The sequence below is a fragment of the Colletotrichum higginsianum genome, chromosome 4 (assembly GCF_001672515.1).
Source record: "Colletotrichum higginsianum IMI 349063 chromosome 4, whole genome shotgun sequence".
In the NCBI taxonomy this organism is placed as follows: domain Eukaryota; kingdom Fungi; phylum Ascomycota; class Sordariomycetes; order Glomerellales; family Glomerellaceae; genus Colletotrichum; species Colletotrichum higginsianum.
The window spans coordinates 1,649,118-1,665,607 of NC_030957.1; the positions used below are offsets into that span (position 1 = coordinate 1,649,118).

General features: G+C 55.8%; 5 protein-coding genes across 5 annotated transcripts; 2 read left to right on the forward strand and 3 right to left on the reverse strand.

The window, feature by feature from the left end:
• Positions 1-1,041: 1,041 nt before the first annotated feature.
• CH63R_05800 (Raffinose synthase Sip1) lies at positions 1,042-4,096 on the reverse strand (the record flags this gene model as incomplete). Its single annotated transcript, XM_018300775.1, has 5 exons — positions 1,042-1,274; positions 1,339-2,469; positions 2,524-2,796; positions 2,866-3,332; positions 3,438-4,096. The coding sequence occupies 5 exons, from the start codon at positions 4,094-4,096 to the stop codon at positions 1,042-1,044; spliced, it is 2,763 nt and encodes a 920-aa protein (XP_018158625.1).
• Positions 4,097-4,828: 732 nt separating this feature from the next.
• On the forward strand, positions 4,829-6,510 carry CH63R_05801 (Mitochondrial-processing peptidase subunit beta; the record flags this gene model as incomplete). Its single annotated transcript, XM_018300776.1, has 5 exons — positions 4,829-4,981; positions 5,074-5,199; positions 5,257-5,334; positions 5,389-6,074; positions 6,123-6,510. 5 exons carry the CDS (start codon positions 4,829-4,831, stop codon positions 6,508-6,510), a joined length of 1,431 nt encoding a protein of 476 aa, XP_018158626.1.
• A 513-nt stretch (positions 6,511-7,023) lies between these two features.
• On the reverse strand, positions 7,024-9,691 carry CH63R_05802 (Histidine biosynthesis trifunctional protein; the record flags this gene model as incomplete). Its single annotated transcript, XM_018300777.1, has 2 exons — positions 7,024-7,217; positions 7,285-9,691. The coding sequence occupies 2 exons, from the start codon at positions 9,689-9,691 to the stop codon at positions 7,024-7,026; spliced, it is 2,601 nt and encodes an 866-aa protein (XP_018158627.1).
• Positions 9,692-10,551: 860 nt separating this feature from the next.
• On the forward strand, positions 10,552-11,487 carry CH63R_05803 (Transcription initiation factor TFIID subunit 9; the record flags this gene model as incomplete). The annotated part of the gene is made up of 1 exon (XM_018300778.1): positions 10,552-11,487. One exon carries the CDS (start codon positions 10,552-10,554, stop codon positions 11,485-11,487), a length of 936 nt encoding a protein of 311 aa, XP_018158628.1.
• Positions 11,488-12,109: 622 nt separating this feature from the next.
• On the reverse strand, positions 12,110-14,461 carry CH63R_05804 (Nuclear elongation and deformation protein 1; the record flags this gene model as incomplete). The annotated part of the gene is made up of 2 exons (XM_018300779.1): positions 12,110-13,956; positions 14,008-14,461. The coding sequence occupies 2 exons, from the start codon at positions 14,459-14,461 to the stop codon at positions 12,110-12,112; spliced, it is 2,301 nt and encodes a 766-aa protein (XP_018158629.1).
• Positions 14,462-16,490: the final 2,029 nt, after the last annotated feature.

Consider the following 16,490-nt stretch of genomic DNA (forward strand, 5'->3'; position numbering starts at 1 on the left):
ATCGATTCCCGTTCCAAAAGCGGCCCTGTCGGCCTCACTTTGCAGTACACATATATACGGATCAATTACGTTAACCGTTGGTACAGGGCTGGAGTCTCCGTTCCCTCCCCAGCTTGACACGACCTGAGCATTCAAAAGTACATAGATACTGAACCTGGAATGACCTGGTCTCGAGCCGCCCAGGACTTGACTGCTCGAGGCCGGACCTTACTTCGGCTCCATTCTACAAGGAGGACACGCGCGAACGCCGACAACGCGCCGGCGTTAAGGAAGACAAAATGGCGGATGGCATACTGATTGAAAAAGACAGCATATAGATGATGAGATGAAAAGATATGGACATAGTGACCGGGTCAATCTCAAAACACCGGTCTAGACTGAATATAAAGAGGTTCAGGATCAACGAGTCTGCTGGTGCAATTACGTATGCACTTCGAAAAATGCCCAGTCCCAAATAGAGAGCCAAGCACGTATTAGTGCCTGCCTAGTGAGATTTCAATGTACATTGCCAGGTACACACTTACCTGGCGCGAAATCAGAACGCCGCTCATAAAAGCCATACATTTTGAACACTTTGCGAGGTGGATCGCCTGTCGCTTGCGCAAAAGCGCTCAGCGTTGATAGTTTCAGACTGTGCTAACCGGGGACCTCGGTGATATAGAGCGGCCCTCCACTTATACAGATGGCGAATGCGAGCGAGAGCTGTTTGCAACGCGGCGGGTGCCAGCCCAGGCGTAACAGTTATGTTGTAGTTGTCTTCATAACACCGCAGGAGGTCACAAGTCCTCTTCCGCACGGGCTCCGTGCACGTTGCGTTGCTGCCCCTTCTTACTTATCACGCCTTGTCTATTCGCAGTTGGGCAAAACTCGAGAGCTAAAGATGTGTTATAGCCCAATGCGTAGGAATCTCTTTGCCAACCTCGCTGGTTGCTATAATCAGCGTACCGTCTCTATAGTCTCGCAATTCGATAACGTCTTCTTCGTATGCCTTGGATTGACTTGGTCAGACCGTGTGTACATTAGTATATTTGTACCAAGCAACTAGGCGTCCCCGGACCCTTCATGGTCAATTGCAAAGATGACCGTAATCTCAACCTCGTTGCTCCAGCCGGGGTGAAGACCCATTTCATACCATGCCTTTTCAATGTCAATCTCGATAACGGAGTCGTGGCTCTTGCTGATGGACACAGTGTGCACGGGGATCACTTGGTTTTGGATGGTGATGAGAAAGTCGTCGCCTATCGTCAACTCTGGCAGCTTGGATATGAAGAGACCTTTTTTTTTCACGCACAATGTTAGAATATTGCCTTCCGATCGATGGTCTGTCAGTATTCTTACCGAGGACGCCGAGCGCCTTGAGGCGAGTTTTGAGCTCGACCTTGCCATCGTGTCGCAACAGGAAATCGCTGTTTAGAATGGCGGCCGCGCCCGTCATCTTGCCCACCAAACCCAAGTTAGCCGTCCACACCTTGCCTTTGACTTCGCTGTCGAAGCTCGAAAGCGGGTAGGCGGTGAAGATGTCGTATCCGCGAGTATCCAGAGACACCGTCAGAGAGGAAGCGGTAGAGCCGGGGGATACGGGCGGGCTGACTTTCCCGGTAGAGTGCGCCCGAACAACGTAGCGCATGGATGGCAGGACCCCGGAGAAGGAGGCGAGGGGAAGGATCTCCGTCAGCGGCCGCGCCGAGACGTTAAACACGCCGAGAATCGGGGTTCCCGTAACAGCGGCGCCGTGGTAGCTTCCAACCTTGAGCAGACCGTCGTCATCATATCCCGTGTAAGGATCTGTGGTCTTTCCCACTACGCTGGGCCGCAAGATGACAGTCTTGCCGCGGATCGTCGGCCCCGTCATCTGCTTGATCAGATCCAAATTGTGCTGACCGGGGACGTCGGTGATGTAGATCGGCCCTCCACTGACACAGCGCGCCGCGGCGTGGAAACCCGAGTAGTCGTGCACAGTCTGGAACATGTCCCAGTCGGGCAGGACGTTGAGGTGCTGCGTGAGTAGACTGTTGTGTGCATTGGTCCAGACGTGCCAGGGGTGCGAGGCCGGGATCTCGGGGAAGAAGTCGTCTGAGTTGCGGCAGAGAATCGCGGGCCGGTTGCGCGGCATCTGGTTATAAAACATGATCTGCGGCGTCTGCGACATGCAGGAAATGGTCTTGATGCTGAAATGCCGCAGAGAAGATATCGTCCACGCATCGAGGTAGGCGTCGATCAACTCGCGACGCGCGCTGGCCGAAGTCCATGTGTCTGTCATAAATTGAGCGTCTGTCTTGACGCCCTGTATCCCAGAGTCTGAGAGAAACTTGTAGAAGTCATTGTAGAACCTGTCCACATCCTCTTTGGCCACTACAGTCATCTTGCCTCCGAGGGGCAGGTTGCGTCGCTCGGCGTCCTCTCTAATGACATCTACTGTTTTGTATTGCTGCGCAATCTTACCGTCGGGTGAAATTCCCGCCCAGTACCCTGAAATTGTGAGTGATAATGCCTCTACGAGTAATTTGTGGTCTGAAAACGAACCTAGGAGAGCATGCCAAACGGCAATGTGTTGAATGTGCGGGTGGTTCTGCCGGATTTGCGCTACCGTGGCTTTCAACCCCTTTGGAAATGCTTTTGGGTCGGCCTCAAATTCGACCCAGCCGTGTTGGAACTGACCATGTCCTCTGTAGTCAATGGTTTGCCAATTGTCGTCGATAATGAGGCTGGTGACTTTGATGTTGTTCTCCTCGAGCTTGTCGAGAGCATTTAGCACCTTTTCTTCCGTCAGGCGCTGTCCGAGAGCATTCCAAGTGCCTGATTGTCCATATTAGTCAAACTTGATCCGCAGTGACCAGGATAAAACGAGGAAAACAGGCCACCCACAGTAACCCAACCCGTCATACCAATTCTCCATCCATTCCGGCTTAACGCCTTCATCGATAGCCTTCATTTCCGCCAGTAGCTCATTGCTCGCCTTTTTCTCCTGCAGAATATAGTTCCGGGCCTGGTACATGACAGCAGCGTTGGCGCTCTCAAAATTGTCACCTGTGGCAGCCAGAATGATGGCTGACTCGGAGTGTATGCCGTCATTGCGAGCCTGCATGTTGTGAGCATACGGGAATGAACAATCATCGAGCGAGGCAATACGCACATGGACAGATAGTTGCCCGGATTCGTTGTTTCGGAAAACAGAAAGAACATTATTGACCCCACTGACGGCGAGAAAGACCAAGTGTTTTCCCTCCGGGCTCAGGAACGAACAGAGCACGCCGTCTTTATCCAGAGCAAGCGAATCCCTCCCATGGCGAGGAGCCAGCCACGGTGACCAGATACGAATGAGGGCAAACCATCTGCATTTGTCAGTACGGGCCAGACAGTTCGGGTGGAAACGTAATGGTTGAAGGTGTTTGCCCGGTGTCGACTGTCAATATGGGCGAATGGCACCGATTCCTTACCTCAGGAAGCCTCCCCATGGCACGCCCAACGAGAAGTCGGCAAGCTGCGAAACATCCCCCTCGACGCCGTCTACGGCGGCCTTCAGAGACCATAGCCGAGTCCCAGGGCATTGGCTCATCAAGGATTTCACTTCCCATGCAGGGTTCAGATCAGGGACAATGTCGTCGAAGCGTTCGGAAACGCTCTCGAACACGGGCTTCGCATTCAGGACCACCGTACCATCACCAACTCCAAGCTCGTCACGGGTCCACCTCCAAGGTTCACTGTTGCTGTGCCGGAATTTGAGGGTGAATTGGAGCGATTTGTTGAACGCAATGGAAGCGGAGTAGAAAAGCCGCCGAACGTGGTCCGGGACCGTCTGCAAGGTCGTCGGAGCGTTTTCGTTGAGAACACGAGCGAGAACAGTCTCAGCCCACTCAGCTCCATCACTGGAGTGCCATAGAGCAACCTCCCACGGCTCATTTGCGCGGGACGCAGGTATCTCGAGAACTGCAGTCACTGTGAGGCGTCCATTCGAAACCTGCGTATATTGACCCAACGGGGGGTAGCTTTGAATGAGAGCCTTCATTTTTTCAGCGATGGGCTCCGGTGCTGGCTTCTGCTTTGAGATGAAGACAGCTTGAAAAACGTCGGCGAAGTTGTAGTTGTCTGATGACATATTGATGTCATACCAATACACGACCGCTTCCAGGTGTTAAGGGGTGTGAATACGTAAAACGGTTCTGAGTAGAGACTTGTAACAATGAGGGGTTTCGTTCAGCGGCGAAGTTTGGAAGGCAGTTAAACGCTATGAACTATGCAGAAGATTGGAGACATCTGCGGTGAAGTCAAATAGACAAGTCTTGTGACCTGTTGCTGCACTAACAGCTCACCACGGTCTCTTGACGCAAGAGCGAGCGGCTGTCACCTGGGCACGGGCAGGATCCGCTTAATTGGCCAATTGGCATCGGCGAACAGGAGGTACGCAGATGATTCATCGAGGCTGGACGTGCAGTGTTCTACGGGATTTGCAAAGTTGTAAGAAATTAAGGGAAAGGAAGCAACCAGATCAGGAATTCCAGGACTCCTTCATGTTGACTTCCGATATGCCTCAGAACAATGTCACGATTGGCATTGGGCGCATGGAGGAAATCAATGACTGAACAATAAATTGAATAAGTGGATGGATGATGGATTAGGAGTGGTGCCAGATGCCCGGGGCCGCAGATTAGTTACGTACACCCTCTGATTGGCTCCAGTTGCTGGGCCGGGGCATTCCGGAAGCCGATGTGGCGCCTTGGATCCAAGGCACAAACAGCCTTTCGAAAGAGCGAAAGCTTTCTGAGCCGAAACCTCATCGAAAGATTTCATCAAACACCTCATACTACTCCCTATCCTCCACAACTCCGCCATGGCGTCCCGGAGACTAGCTTTGAACCTCTCGCAGGGGCTGCGAAGCCGGGCTGCTCTTTCCAGAGCGAGCCCAATTACCCGGGGCTTCGCCACGCCTTCCAACTCCCCCTTCGGCAAGACTCAGACGACGACGTTGAAGAATGGACTGACGGTACGCAATTTCATCCGGTCACCCGCTCCCTGCGGGTCAATTGGCCTCTGGCAATGCGCGTCGCGAATTGAATCTGACTCCCAGATCTTTAGGTCGCTACCGACTACTCTCCGTTCGCCCAGACCTCGACCGTTGGTGTGTGGATCGATGCCGGCTCAAGGGCTGAGACCGACGAGACCAACGGCACCGCCCACTTCCTCGAGCACCTTGCCTTCAAGGTAAGCCACGATGCGACGGCAACGCGATGGCGGTGACGTTTTTGACCGGACTTTTAGGGCACCACAAACCGGACGCAGCAGCAGCTCGAGCTCGAGATCGAGAACATGGGTGGCCACCTGAACGCCTACACCTCGGTTCGTTCTCGTCGACCGAAACCATCGCAATCACGTCCCATTGACACTTTGTAGCGCGAAAACACCGTTTACTTCGCCAAGGCCTTCAACTCCGATGTTCCCCAGACTGTCGACATCCTTGCCGATATCCTCCAGAACTCCAAGCTCGAGGAGTCTGCCATCGAGCGTGAGCGTGATGTCATCCTCCGCGAGTCCGAGGAGGTCGAGAAGCAGATGGAGGAGGTCGTCTTCGACCACCTTCACGCCACCGCCTTCCAGCACCAGCCTCTTGGCCGTACCATCCTCGGCCCCCGCGAGAACATCCGTGACATCACCCGCACCGAGCTCACCAACTACATCAAGAACAACTACACTGCCGACCGCATGGTTCTCGTTGGCGCTGGTGGCATCCCCCACGAGAAGCTCGTCGAGCTCGCTGAGAAAAACTTCAGCGGCCTCCCTACCACCGGACCCAACACCCAGGCCTACCAGCTGTCCAAGCAGAAGGCCGACTTCATTGGCTCCGACGTCCGTGTCCGTGACGACAACATTCCCACTGCCAACATCGCCATCGCCGTTGAGGGTGTCAGCTGGAACGACGACGACTACTACACTGCCCTCGTTGCCCAGGCCATCGTCGGCAACTACGACAAGGCTATTGGCAACGCTCCCCACCAGGGCAGCAAGCTGAGCGGCTTCGTCCACAAGCACGACATCGCCAACAGCTTCATGAGCTTCTCCACCAGTTACAGCGACACCGGGTAAGCTAAACTATCCCAGCGTCACAGACAATTGTTAACCCTTCATAGTCTCTGGGGTATTTACCTCGTCACCGACAAGCACGACCGCATCGACGACCTCGTCTACTTCGCTCAGCGCGAGTGGATGCGCCTGTCCCGCAATGTTAGCGAGGCTGAGACCGAGCGTGCCAAGGCCCAGCTCAAGGCTTCTATCCTCCTCTCTCTTGACGGCACCACTGCCATCGCTGAGGATATTGGTCGCCAGCTCATCACCACCGGCCGCCGCGCCAACCCCGCCGAGATCGAGCGCACTATCGACGCTATCACCGAGAAGGATGTTATGGACTTTGCCAGCAGGAAGCTTTGGGACCAGGACATTGCCATCTCCGCCGTTGGAAGCATCGAGGGTCTTTTTGACTACTCCCGACTGAGGGCCACCATGAAGCCCAAGTACTAAATCGGGAGGGCGTTGGTGATTTCGGGGAGATTAGGGTATAGAGTGTATGAGATACCGTTAAGGCTAGTGTATCATAAAGACTTCCCTTGTTCATATGTCTGTGACAATTGCAAGCTTAGCGTCTGACGACCTAATTTTACTTTGTACTTTTGCAAGGAATTTGCGCCAAACTGCTTGCTCTCAGTAGCCTCTACTATGACAACATCTGCTTTGTCTGGTTATGCACTCAGCGATAGTGTTGGGAGTGTTGTGGTCTTGAAATCGTCAAATCATGGATCCCGGTCTACGCTGCTTTCTAGCTTGAATGGGACGGGCCTGTCTAACGTCGCGATTGCAACAAGCCCGAAATCGTCCAATAAAATGAAGTGTTTTCACTACATACCCAATGATATTTGTGGTATAACTACATAAATTCATGACTCCTCTGCCCCGTTTAACCTAGTCCGACCCAACCAGCTTTTGCCTTTTCTTTCTATTTGTATCTCGTCCCGCTTGGACCCTTCAAAATTTGTTCTACTTGCGGTTCAGGTGGTCGATGCGGATCTCCACGGCTCTGCGGTGAGCCTCGAGCTGCTCCGTCTTGGCGAGCTGCATGACGGACTCGCCGACGTTGCGCAAGCCCTCGGCCGTCAGGTTTGAGCTGGTGATGTGCTTGACAAAGGAAGCGAGGTTGACGCCCGAGTACTGCTTTGCGTATCCATACGTGGCTAATGTATTCGGTCAGGGATTTATTGAGCATTTCAGGAGGGGGAAAAAGGGTGGGGGGCTACTTACGCAGAGAGTGGTTGACACCGGCAGAGTAGTCGCCAACACTCTCGGGCGTCCACTCGCCAATGAAGACAGAGCCGGCGTTCATGACCTTCTCGGTCACCTTCTCGGCATCCTTGACCTGGAGGATCAGGTGCTCAGGAGCATAGTCATTGCTGATGCGCATAGCCTCATCGACGGTCTTGACTTGGATGGTGACGGAATGGGCGATGGAGCCACGGACGATGTCGACACGGGGCAGTGCCATGGCCTGGTTGTGTAGCTCATCCTCGATGGCCTGCAGCTGCTGCTCGGTAAGATCGATGGCGATGAGAACAACCTGGCTGTCGACGCCGTGTTCGGCCTGAGAAAGCAGGTCCGAGGCAACGAAGGCGGGGTTGGCGTCCTTGTCGGCGATGACGAGGACCTCAGAGGGTCCCGCGGGCATATCAATGCTGACGCCGGCGTTGGTGTCGTTGCTGACGAACATCTTAGCCGCTGTGACAAACTGGTTTCCAGGGCCGAGAATCTTGTCGACCTTGGTCACGCTCTCAGTGCCGTAGGCCATGGCAGCGACGGCCTGGGCACCGCCCGCAAGAACGATGCTTTCGGCGCCAACCTTGTGGGCGACGTAGACGATCTCTGGGGTAAGGCTGCCGTCCGAGCGGGGAGGCGAGGCGAAGACAATCTTCTGGCAGCCGGCGACCATGGCGGGAACGCCGAGCATGAGGGCCGTGGAGGGAAGGACAGCGGTGCCGCCAGGAACGTAGAGACCGACGCGCTCAATGGGACGGGAGAAGCGACTGCAAACGACGCCGGGCATGGTCTCGACATGCAGGGGCTTATCCTCCTTCTGCGCGGCGTGGAACTTGCGGATGTTCTCAAACGAAATGTCAATGGCCTTAGTCGACTCGGGAGACAGCTGCATGGCCTCCTTGGGGAAAGGAGCCTTGAGAACGGGGGAGGTCAGAGACGTCGCCTTCTCAAACTTGTGGGTGTAGGACAAGACGGCCTTGTCGCCTCCGTTCCGGACCTCGTCAATGATGGGCTTGACGATGTTCAGGATGGCGTCGGGAGACTTTTGTGACGGACGCTTCAGAACCTCGTCGATCTCGATGGCGGAGGACTTGGTCAGGTCGTAGCGGCGCATCGTTATTCTGTCCGACTTGTCATCCTTGACCGCGGGTGCGGGTGCGGGCGCTGCCACAGGTGCAGGTGCTGTAGCGGTCTTGATGCCTTCCTTCTCAGCCCACTTGCCCTTGGCATCTCCCGTCCGCCTCTTCACCTTGAACGCCTTAGCGTCTAGATTCCTCTCAATGTCAGCCAGGCTGACACCTGCGCTCACAGCTTTGGTGAGGGCAAAGTAAATCAGGTCGGCCGCCTCAAAGGCGACTTCCTGGGGGGTCTTGGCGTCACAGAGCTCTTCCGCCTCCTCCATGATCTTCGCCCGTAAGAGCTTCTCGTCGGAAAACAGACGGGCAGTGTAAGATCCTGTAGGCGCGGACTTCTTGCGCGACTGCAGTGTCTGCTCGAGCCTGGGAATGCCGTTCAGGTCGCCGAAGCAGCCGTGCTGGTCCAGGTGGCAGAAGCCACCGTTCTGCCTGACGACGAACTTGAGCGTGTCATTGTCGCAGTCCAAAGCAATGCGGACGAGCTCCTGGGTGTCTCCGGACGTGGCGCCCTTGACCCAGAGGCCGCGCTTGCGGCTCTGGTAGACGCCGGTCCGGGTCCGCAGAGCCTCGCCGACGCTCTCGGCGCTGCTGTAGGCAAGACCCAGCGCGGTACCAGACTCGTCGCAAACGACGGTAGGGATGAGGCCGTCGGGCCGGTCAGACTTCCAGAACGAGGAAATGAGCTTAGACAGGGAGAGCTTCTTGGACTCCTCCTTGCTGGCAGTCAGACCGTCGGACGGCAAGATGGGAACGGCATTGCACTGCTTGGCAATGTCGACAAAGTGCTCGAGGTTGCTCTCGGGGACGGGCTTGATGAACAGGTTGGGCAACTTCTCGACCTTGCAGTGCTCAATGAAGGAGCCCAGGTCGCACGTCGTCGAGTCAAAGTCCTTGACGAGAACGGCGTGTTTGGAAGCGGCCTTGGTCGGGACGTCGGCCGTCGACAGGACGGAGCCCACACGGGAGCCGAACTCCTCGTACTGGGCGAGGTTCTCTGGAGAGACGAAGACCATGCGGGCGCCGGCGTCGAGCAGGGAGACGACGTCGTCCCGCGATGAGATACCCGTGACGTCAAAGTAGCCGCGGAACTCTGCATTGTGCTGTTTCAGGAAGCTGTGGAACTTCTCCAGGGTCTGGTCGTTGGCCTCGAAGAAGGGGGCCCCAAGTATCGAGACCTGCTCGCGGTCGAGGCCGTCCAGCTTGGCCAGGCCAGGCGGGACTGCCACGCTGATCAGGAAGGGGAAGGGTAGTGTCGTCTCCATGGTTGCTTGTTCTCCTGTTTGGGTTGGATGTGAGTGAGGGAGTGGGCTGAGGGATATCTCTCTTTCTGTCTCCTGGGTGTCTCTCACATACACATGCAACAGAGAGTGCCAATTGGTGTATATCGGGAAATGTAAGACAATTATTTGAGGGAAGCAGATTGGCTTTCAAGTCAATTGAAGAAAGTGGAATGTCACTTTATCGAGATAAACAACCCACTTGTGACTCAAGCGTCAGGGAAGCAGAGGGACCGCCACTAAAAAGTAAAATTCCTCAAGAGTGTGACACCACCACTTTACCATGTCCTGCATCGGTGGGTGTTGTGGTGGGGCAGAAGACGTTGCCCCTCCATGCAGGTTTTGGGAGGTCGTCCAATCCACGCCTTGCCGATTTGCCCGCCCGAGACCCATGTTCCATGTGCGATTAAGCTGTGGTCTGTGCATCGGCTCAATGCCGGGTCGGATCAACAAACAGTCCGTTAAGAGTCTCGAAGCTGAGGTGCAGCCAGGACAGAATGGAAGGGGTGGAAGCGATTAACGCGCCTTGTCAGCAGGTAGCACGTTCCGCGTCGCAACCCACGATTACCTACCCAGATACAGATACCCACGACGAACAAAGACGCCCTTTACCACGGGCTCAATTCGCGCCTTGATCCTTCGACATAAACTCAGTCTTGGCCAATTCCCCATCTCTCCTACGCTGGCCGAGCTAGCACCCTCGTATCGACAAATAGGACCACTGAGACGGCCTGTCTCTGACCTAATCTTTACAAGGGGATGCCATCCCCCCATCCAGTCGCAACCCGATAATCCCCATACGTACCATATCCTCCGCTATCAACGCAGCGCCGACCACTGCTACAATGGCCTCGCAAACCTCCGACCCGCAAACAAACGGCGTGCCCGCCTCCTCGGCAGGAGCCTCCGCCTCCCAGACGGTCCCCAACACCCAAGCTACCGCAGCGACATCAACAGCAGGATCGCAGCCCCCCTCTCAGAGCCAGCCGACCCAATACTCGTCTACGCAACAACCTTCACAACAGCAACAGCAACCACAGCAGCAGAACAACTCACAACAGCAGCAGCAGCAGCAGCAGCAGCAATCAGCACCCCTCAACCCCAATGCCTCGGCCCCGCGTCCCCGCGACGCCCGCATGATCGAGCTCCTTCTCACCTCTCAAGGCGTCACGTCTTACGAATCGCGCGTGCCCCTTCTCCTTCTCGACTTCGCCTACCGGCACACCTCGAGCATCCTCTCCGACGCCATCTACCTCTCAGCGGACCCCTACACCTCGCAGGCAGGCTCCAAGGCGTCTGCCTCGGGCGCCGCCGCCGGCTCGATTCCAGGCGCGGCAGGCGACGCCGCTGTCAGTGCGAATGCCGTCAAGCTCGCCATCGCTGCGCGACTCGGCTACCAGTTCCGCGGAGGCGGCGGTGCGGGCGGCGTGTCCAAGGACTGGCTACAGGAGCTCGCGCGCGAGCGCAACAAGACGGCGCTGCCCAAGGTCGCCCAAAACGAGTGGGGTCTCAGGCTGCCAAGCGAGCGCTTCGTGCTGAGCGGCGTGAGCTGGGGGCTCAAGGACGTGTGGGAAGAGGCGGGCATCGACGAGGAGGACGACGACGAGAGTGAAGACGGTACCGGCGCGCCTGTTGGTGACGGTGCGATGGAGGGAGTGGAGGCGACGAACGTCACTGCTGATGAGGATATTGGCGGTGACGGCGTCGAGGGCGGCACGATGGAGGATGTTTTTGGCAAGGATGTCGATGAGGACGCGGAGATGGAGGGCACGTCTCAGTGAGGGCGGTGTCACGTACGTCCACCCAACTTTCGGGATTGATGTTCCAGCAGCGTCAGTGGCGGGTGGGGGGGGGGCGTGCAGAGACGCCTCCAGCCGGGCTTGATCTGGACAGTGTGTTTGTTATCTGCAGCCGTCAAGACGCAATGGGTGAGAAATGGAAAAAAAGGGAAAAGAGATCGTTCCGGAGATTTACATTCAGGAGTAACGAAAAAGCCTCGGCCTTCTGTTCGGCCGTCGGGAAGCAAGGCCCAGCCAGGATAGGATCAACTTGGCGATATCTCTTATATGCAACGTTAGAGTGCTAAACGACAGAGAGCACCGGCACGTTTCACAGGGTACGGACATTCGAGGGCTATAAAGAGTTGAAACAGATGGTTACTCCTTCGAGACCTCTACAATATGAAGCACCAATTCCAAACGCCTCCCGCTATGCAACTTAGCATTACCTGCCCAGGACAAGAAAATAATAAAGGGCCGACCCCGTGTATGTTCGTGTGCCCCAGCCCGCTATCTCTATAGTCCTCGACACAACAAGAGAAGCGCATCAACACGGAAGATTAGTTCGCACCTGCTTTGGTATTAGGATTGTACACCGAAGCCTGTTCCTCCTTTTTTTAGCACACTATTTCTGCACGCCTTTTTCAAGGGTGAGATGATTTACCCCGGTAATGAGTTCAGCTCCGACGTCTTCAACGAACACCCTCTGTGCAGGTACAGATGACGTTGTTTCCTTGCTGCTGGGCTGAGGAGTTCGCTCGCGTTGGGTTCGCATATCGAAGTCGGCTCCGTCGTCCTCGTCATCTTCTTCGGCGTCTTCGTCATCGGCGTCCTCGTCCTCCATGATGGAGGCTGTGAGCTGGTCCTCGCCGTCAATGCTCCCACTGAGAATGCTCTCGCGTTCATCACCGTAGTCATCGACCGAGGCTCGCGAGATGTAGCTCTGGCCCATCTCGTCGCCAATCTCTTCGTCGTCATCGATGTCTTCTTCAAGGTCAGCCTGCTCATCATCGTCATCTGTGTCGCTCGCAGAGAATTCGTCCAAGTCCAGTGGGGTGTCTCTCCAGTACGTAAAGTCCGTGTATTCCTCTCCGCCACCCTTGACCAAAGTGCTCACGGGTGGAAAGAAATGGTCCACAACTTCGTTGATGTTGATATAGCTCAGCTTGAGCTTATTCAAGCTGAGCAAATCAAGGGAGACCTCAGCGTTGGAGTTGATAGTGAAGATGCGGTTTCTCGGGACGTCCACCGTCCTGTACGAGATCTGATCCGTCAGGCGGTTTCCGAACCCGGCGTAGAACGGTGTTCGATCCGGTCCGTACAAATGGCGAATGTCGCGGAGGGTAGCCATCTTGAAAACATGAGGTTTTCTGAGGTACACCTCACGGCGGAGTGCGGCCATGGTCCTGTCTGGAGACAGAATTGTAGGCCCTCGCGGCACCCGGTACTGCCCTTGCTGAATACCGGCCAAGTATGCCCTCGTGGTGTCGGACTGCCCCACTGATCGACTGGTCAAATACATGATGTTGTATCCGTTTGCGACAATGTCGCTGTAGAGTTTCGCCACACCGGCATGCGTCCAATCGCGGCCAATCATGTTGAGAACGTGGCCCAGGGCATCCGACTTGGTGATAGTACCGTCAATGTCGGATATGACGACAGGCGTCTCATGCTTCCACAAATACATGTTGGCCTGGCAAGTCGCTCTGTTGACAGTGAAGCTCATGGTGTTTTCTCCAGGCTTTAGACACAGCGCCTTCAGTTGATCACTAGTCAGCCGAAGCGTCTTGGCATAGTTTAGGTTGGGATTTCCGGCCGTCGACTGGGGAGGTGTGCTGGGAGGGGTTTGCAGGCCAGAAGCTCCGGCGTCCGACTCGGTTCTCCTGTGGATTGGGGAGGGCGCAGTAGTTGTCACGTCACTGCCGTCGCTCTGGTATCCAGGGTCCGATGCAGCGTCCGCAGCAATGACGGGATTTGGGCGGTAACCCGCCTCCATCGTCTTCTTCTTGGCCGCTTCCTTGGCCTCCTCGCTGCTATAGATCCAGATGTTGCCGTGCTCGTCCATACCGAAAAGCGAACCAATATCATAGGGTCCCTCAAGCTCTTCGGACAGAATCTTGCGTGCAAGAATCTCGGCGCGGAAAACGTCCTCCTCGTTGCTCTTGAAACCGGTCATGTCCAACATTAGGTCACCGCTTTCCGTGACGTGGCTGGGAATGTTGTTGGCCGAAAGCTCTTTGGAGAGCATGAGCGCCCGTTCAAGTGCTTCCTTTGGTGCAAGCGGAGGGGGGCTCTGCGACCTCTCGGACAGGGCAAAATCGGCGGAGCCTTCACCGTATGCTCGCTCGCTCGCACGTGCCGACTTGCGAAGCACATCGTCGCTGTAAGGGCGCTGAGCGGCGGACACCCATTCTTCTGATCTCAGTCGTGAATGGGAGAGGTCAGGCGAGGTTGAAAGAGGGGTGTTGAGTCCTGCAAACTTTAGCTACAATGGAGTTTCCTCGGGACAGATGCAGAACGAACCATGGGGACCAAATGTTGCGGCATGGATGACTGAGGGAGGCGGACGACGAGGTTTCGTGGAGTCAGAGTCAAGGTCCAGTAGCTCTGGCTCACCGAGGCCAGGCGAGGAAGGGTTCTCCGGATTCAAGGGAGGGCTCGATGCCGGAGAGACCAGCGGGGACGTCTGCAGATCCCTTGGGATGGTGTCGCTGGTCTCGAAGACGAAGAAGGCCTCACCCTCCTCACCAAGCTTCATGGAGTAGTCCTGCTTGACGCCGTTGACCTTGAACTCGACCTTCTTCTCATAGGGCCGAAGGAGCGAGAACTTGCCGAAGCGAACGTGGAAGGGCGAACACGCAAGGGTGCCATCCTCCTGCTCAACGACAATTACATCGATAGCGCCACTGAGAGTGGCCGGGTTTATGGAGTTCCACGTCGAAGAGACGGATGCGCTGAGGTTTCGTACGTATTGCATGGTGACTGAGAAGCTCCGCCTTGCGACGGGTTGGAGCGCGGGAGTCTTTCAAGGGGGGGGGGGGGGGGGGGGAGCCGAAGGGATGAATAAAGACAGGAACAGCTGCGAAGGGTTTCCCGAGACGAGATGATTCTGCGACTTCTCGAACTTCAGAAAAGGCCGGTAAGCCGGGAGCTTGAGTCGAGCTGTGCCGCGACGAGTGCGTAGGTAGGCAGAGTGAATTGTTGGGGAATATCGTATGTAACTATTATTGGGATGCAGGGTACGAGTGTGGTAGAGGGAGGGGTGGCGGGAATTTGCGAGCGTGCGAGAGCGTGCGAGCGAGTGAGTGAGCGAGTGAGTGGTCGATGCGAGAGAAGCTGACCGAATTCGAGCAGGCCGCGCAGAGCAAGGGAGCGAAGCGGAACGGAACGAGCAGGCTGCAAGCTAAGTGGCTTTGTGGGATGCGGCGAGTCGAGAGCTCAGAGCCGAAGCAAAATCACAGACAGAGACGAGAGAAGATGTAAAAGTCGGGAAAGAATAGATACAATGAATCACACGATTAAGGTTCGGTTTCGCGGCGTTGGGGGGTCGGATGGAAGAGGGGGAGGGAAGAGGATCGGTTAAACGAAGCGTTGAAGCAACCTTTTCCTCAGTACAAGTATGCGTGGTGGTGCGTGGTGGATGGTGCAAAGATGACGGAGCTGCATCCTCTTCTCTTGGGGAAAACATGGAACCAGTCTAGGACATTGGGGCGTGAGCAGCGCGGCGGCGTGGGAAGCAGCGGCAACTGAAGGACCTGGCGCGACAGGGGGCAGGGGGGAGATTGGACGCAGCACTAAGGGCAGCTACTGACCACCCCCGTCTGTTGGTCGCCGCCAGCCCAACAAGCTACGGCGGGCCAAGAGGGCTGCATTTCCCCCTTCGTCTTGTCATACCCAACAACACTGCCGTGGATCATGTGAAGGTCGACGTTCGTTTCTTTCCCAGCAAAAAAAAACAAAAAAACAGGAGATCATCCTCAATGAGAAAGAAATATTGGAGAGGGGAGCGGGGGGAATCCATCGGTCGTTCTTGGACAGAACCATGCCACCCATAACCACACCAAAAGAAAAGGGCACTAAGAAGGCCAATGCCGGCGTTAGAGGGGAGAGCCGCGGCCCAAGGCGCTGCTGAGCTGGCCTTGCATTCGTGGCACGAGGAAAAGGGCCCCTGATGATGGGCTTTGCATGCCGCCGTCCGTCGACCGAGGCTTTAGTGAAAAATCCCGTCCTGCAGGCAGGCTGCAAGTCGACGCTCAATCCCCAATGAAGCTTCAGAACGCAGAAATTTCCCAGGAACACACTGTATCCCCCCGCCCGTGGCCACCCTGTCTCTTCTTCTCGTTTTCTTCGGCTTTGCGACTGATCGGCCTGGTCTCTTCTTTGCTCCCTCCGACACGGCCCATGCCTCTGATTCCTTTTGAATTTCCACACGTCCAATGGGCTCAGCCTCGGGGGCCCAGACGGACGCCAATCATAGCCAAGGGGTCTACCGTCACATTGTCGTATGCCGTCCCAATTCAGATACCCTCCCCCCGGTCGGCTCTCAACTTGGCTCAACGTCTCCCCCATCCCTTCTGTCTCCAGCATGAGCCCGGCAGCAAACCAGCCTCCTCATGTATCGTGCTGCCTGTATAGCACCTATCGATAGCGATGCGTGCCGCGATCAAGGGGCGGTATTCTGCACATGATGGATACGAAACCCCACAGCCAACACTCACCTAAACTGGGCCAGTCGGCTGACTCGGTTCGTGTAACTCAAGGTACTCGTGACACTTCATGACTCCTGCTGTTCCTTAATGAACAGGGCAAGGAGAAGAAGAAGAAGAAGAAGAAGGGGAAAAGAAGGTCTTCCAGCTAGACTATGCTCTTAGGACTATTGGGACTGATGTCATTGCCAAATTACCCCTCCATTACCCATCGCCGACTCCCCTCATCCTGACAGCGCCGTTTCCCAGATTTAGACGGCCCAAGACATTAGGGTGAGCCCCCGTATTCTCTATCCTTTT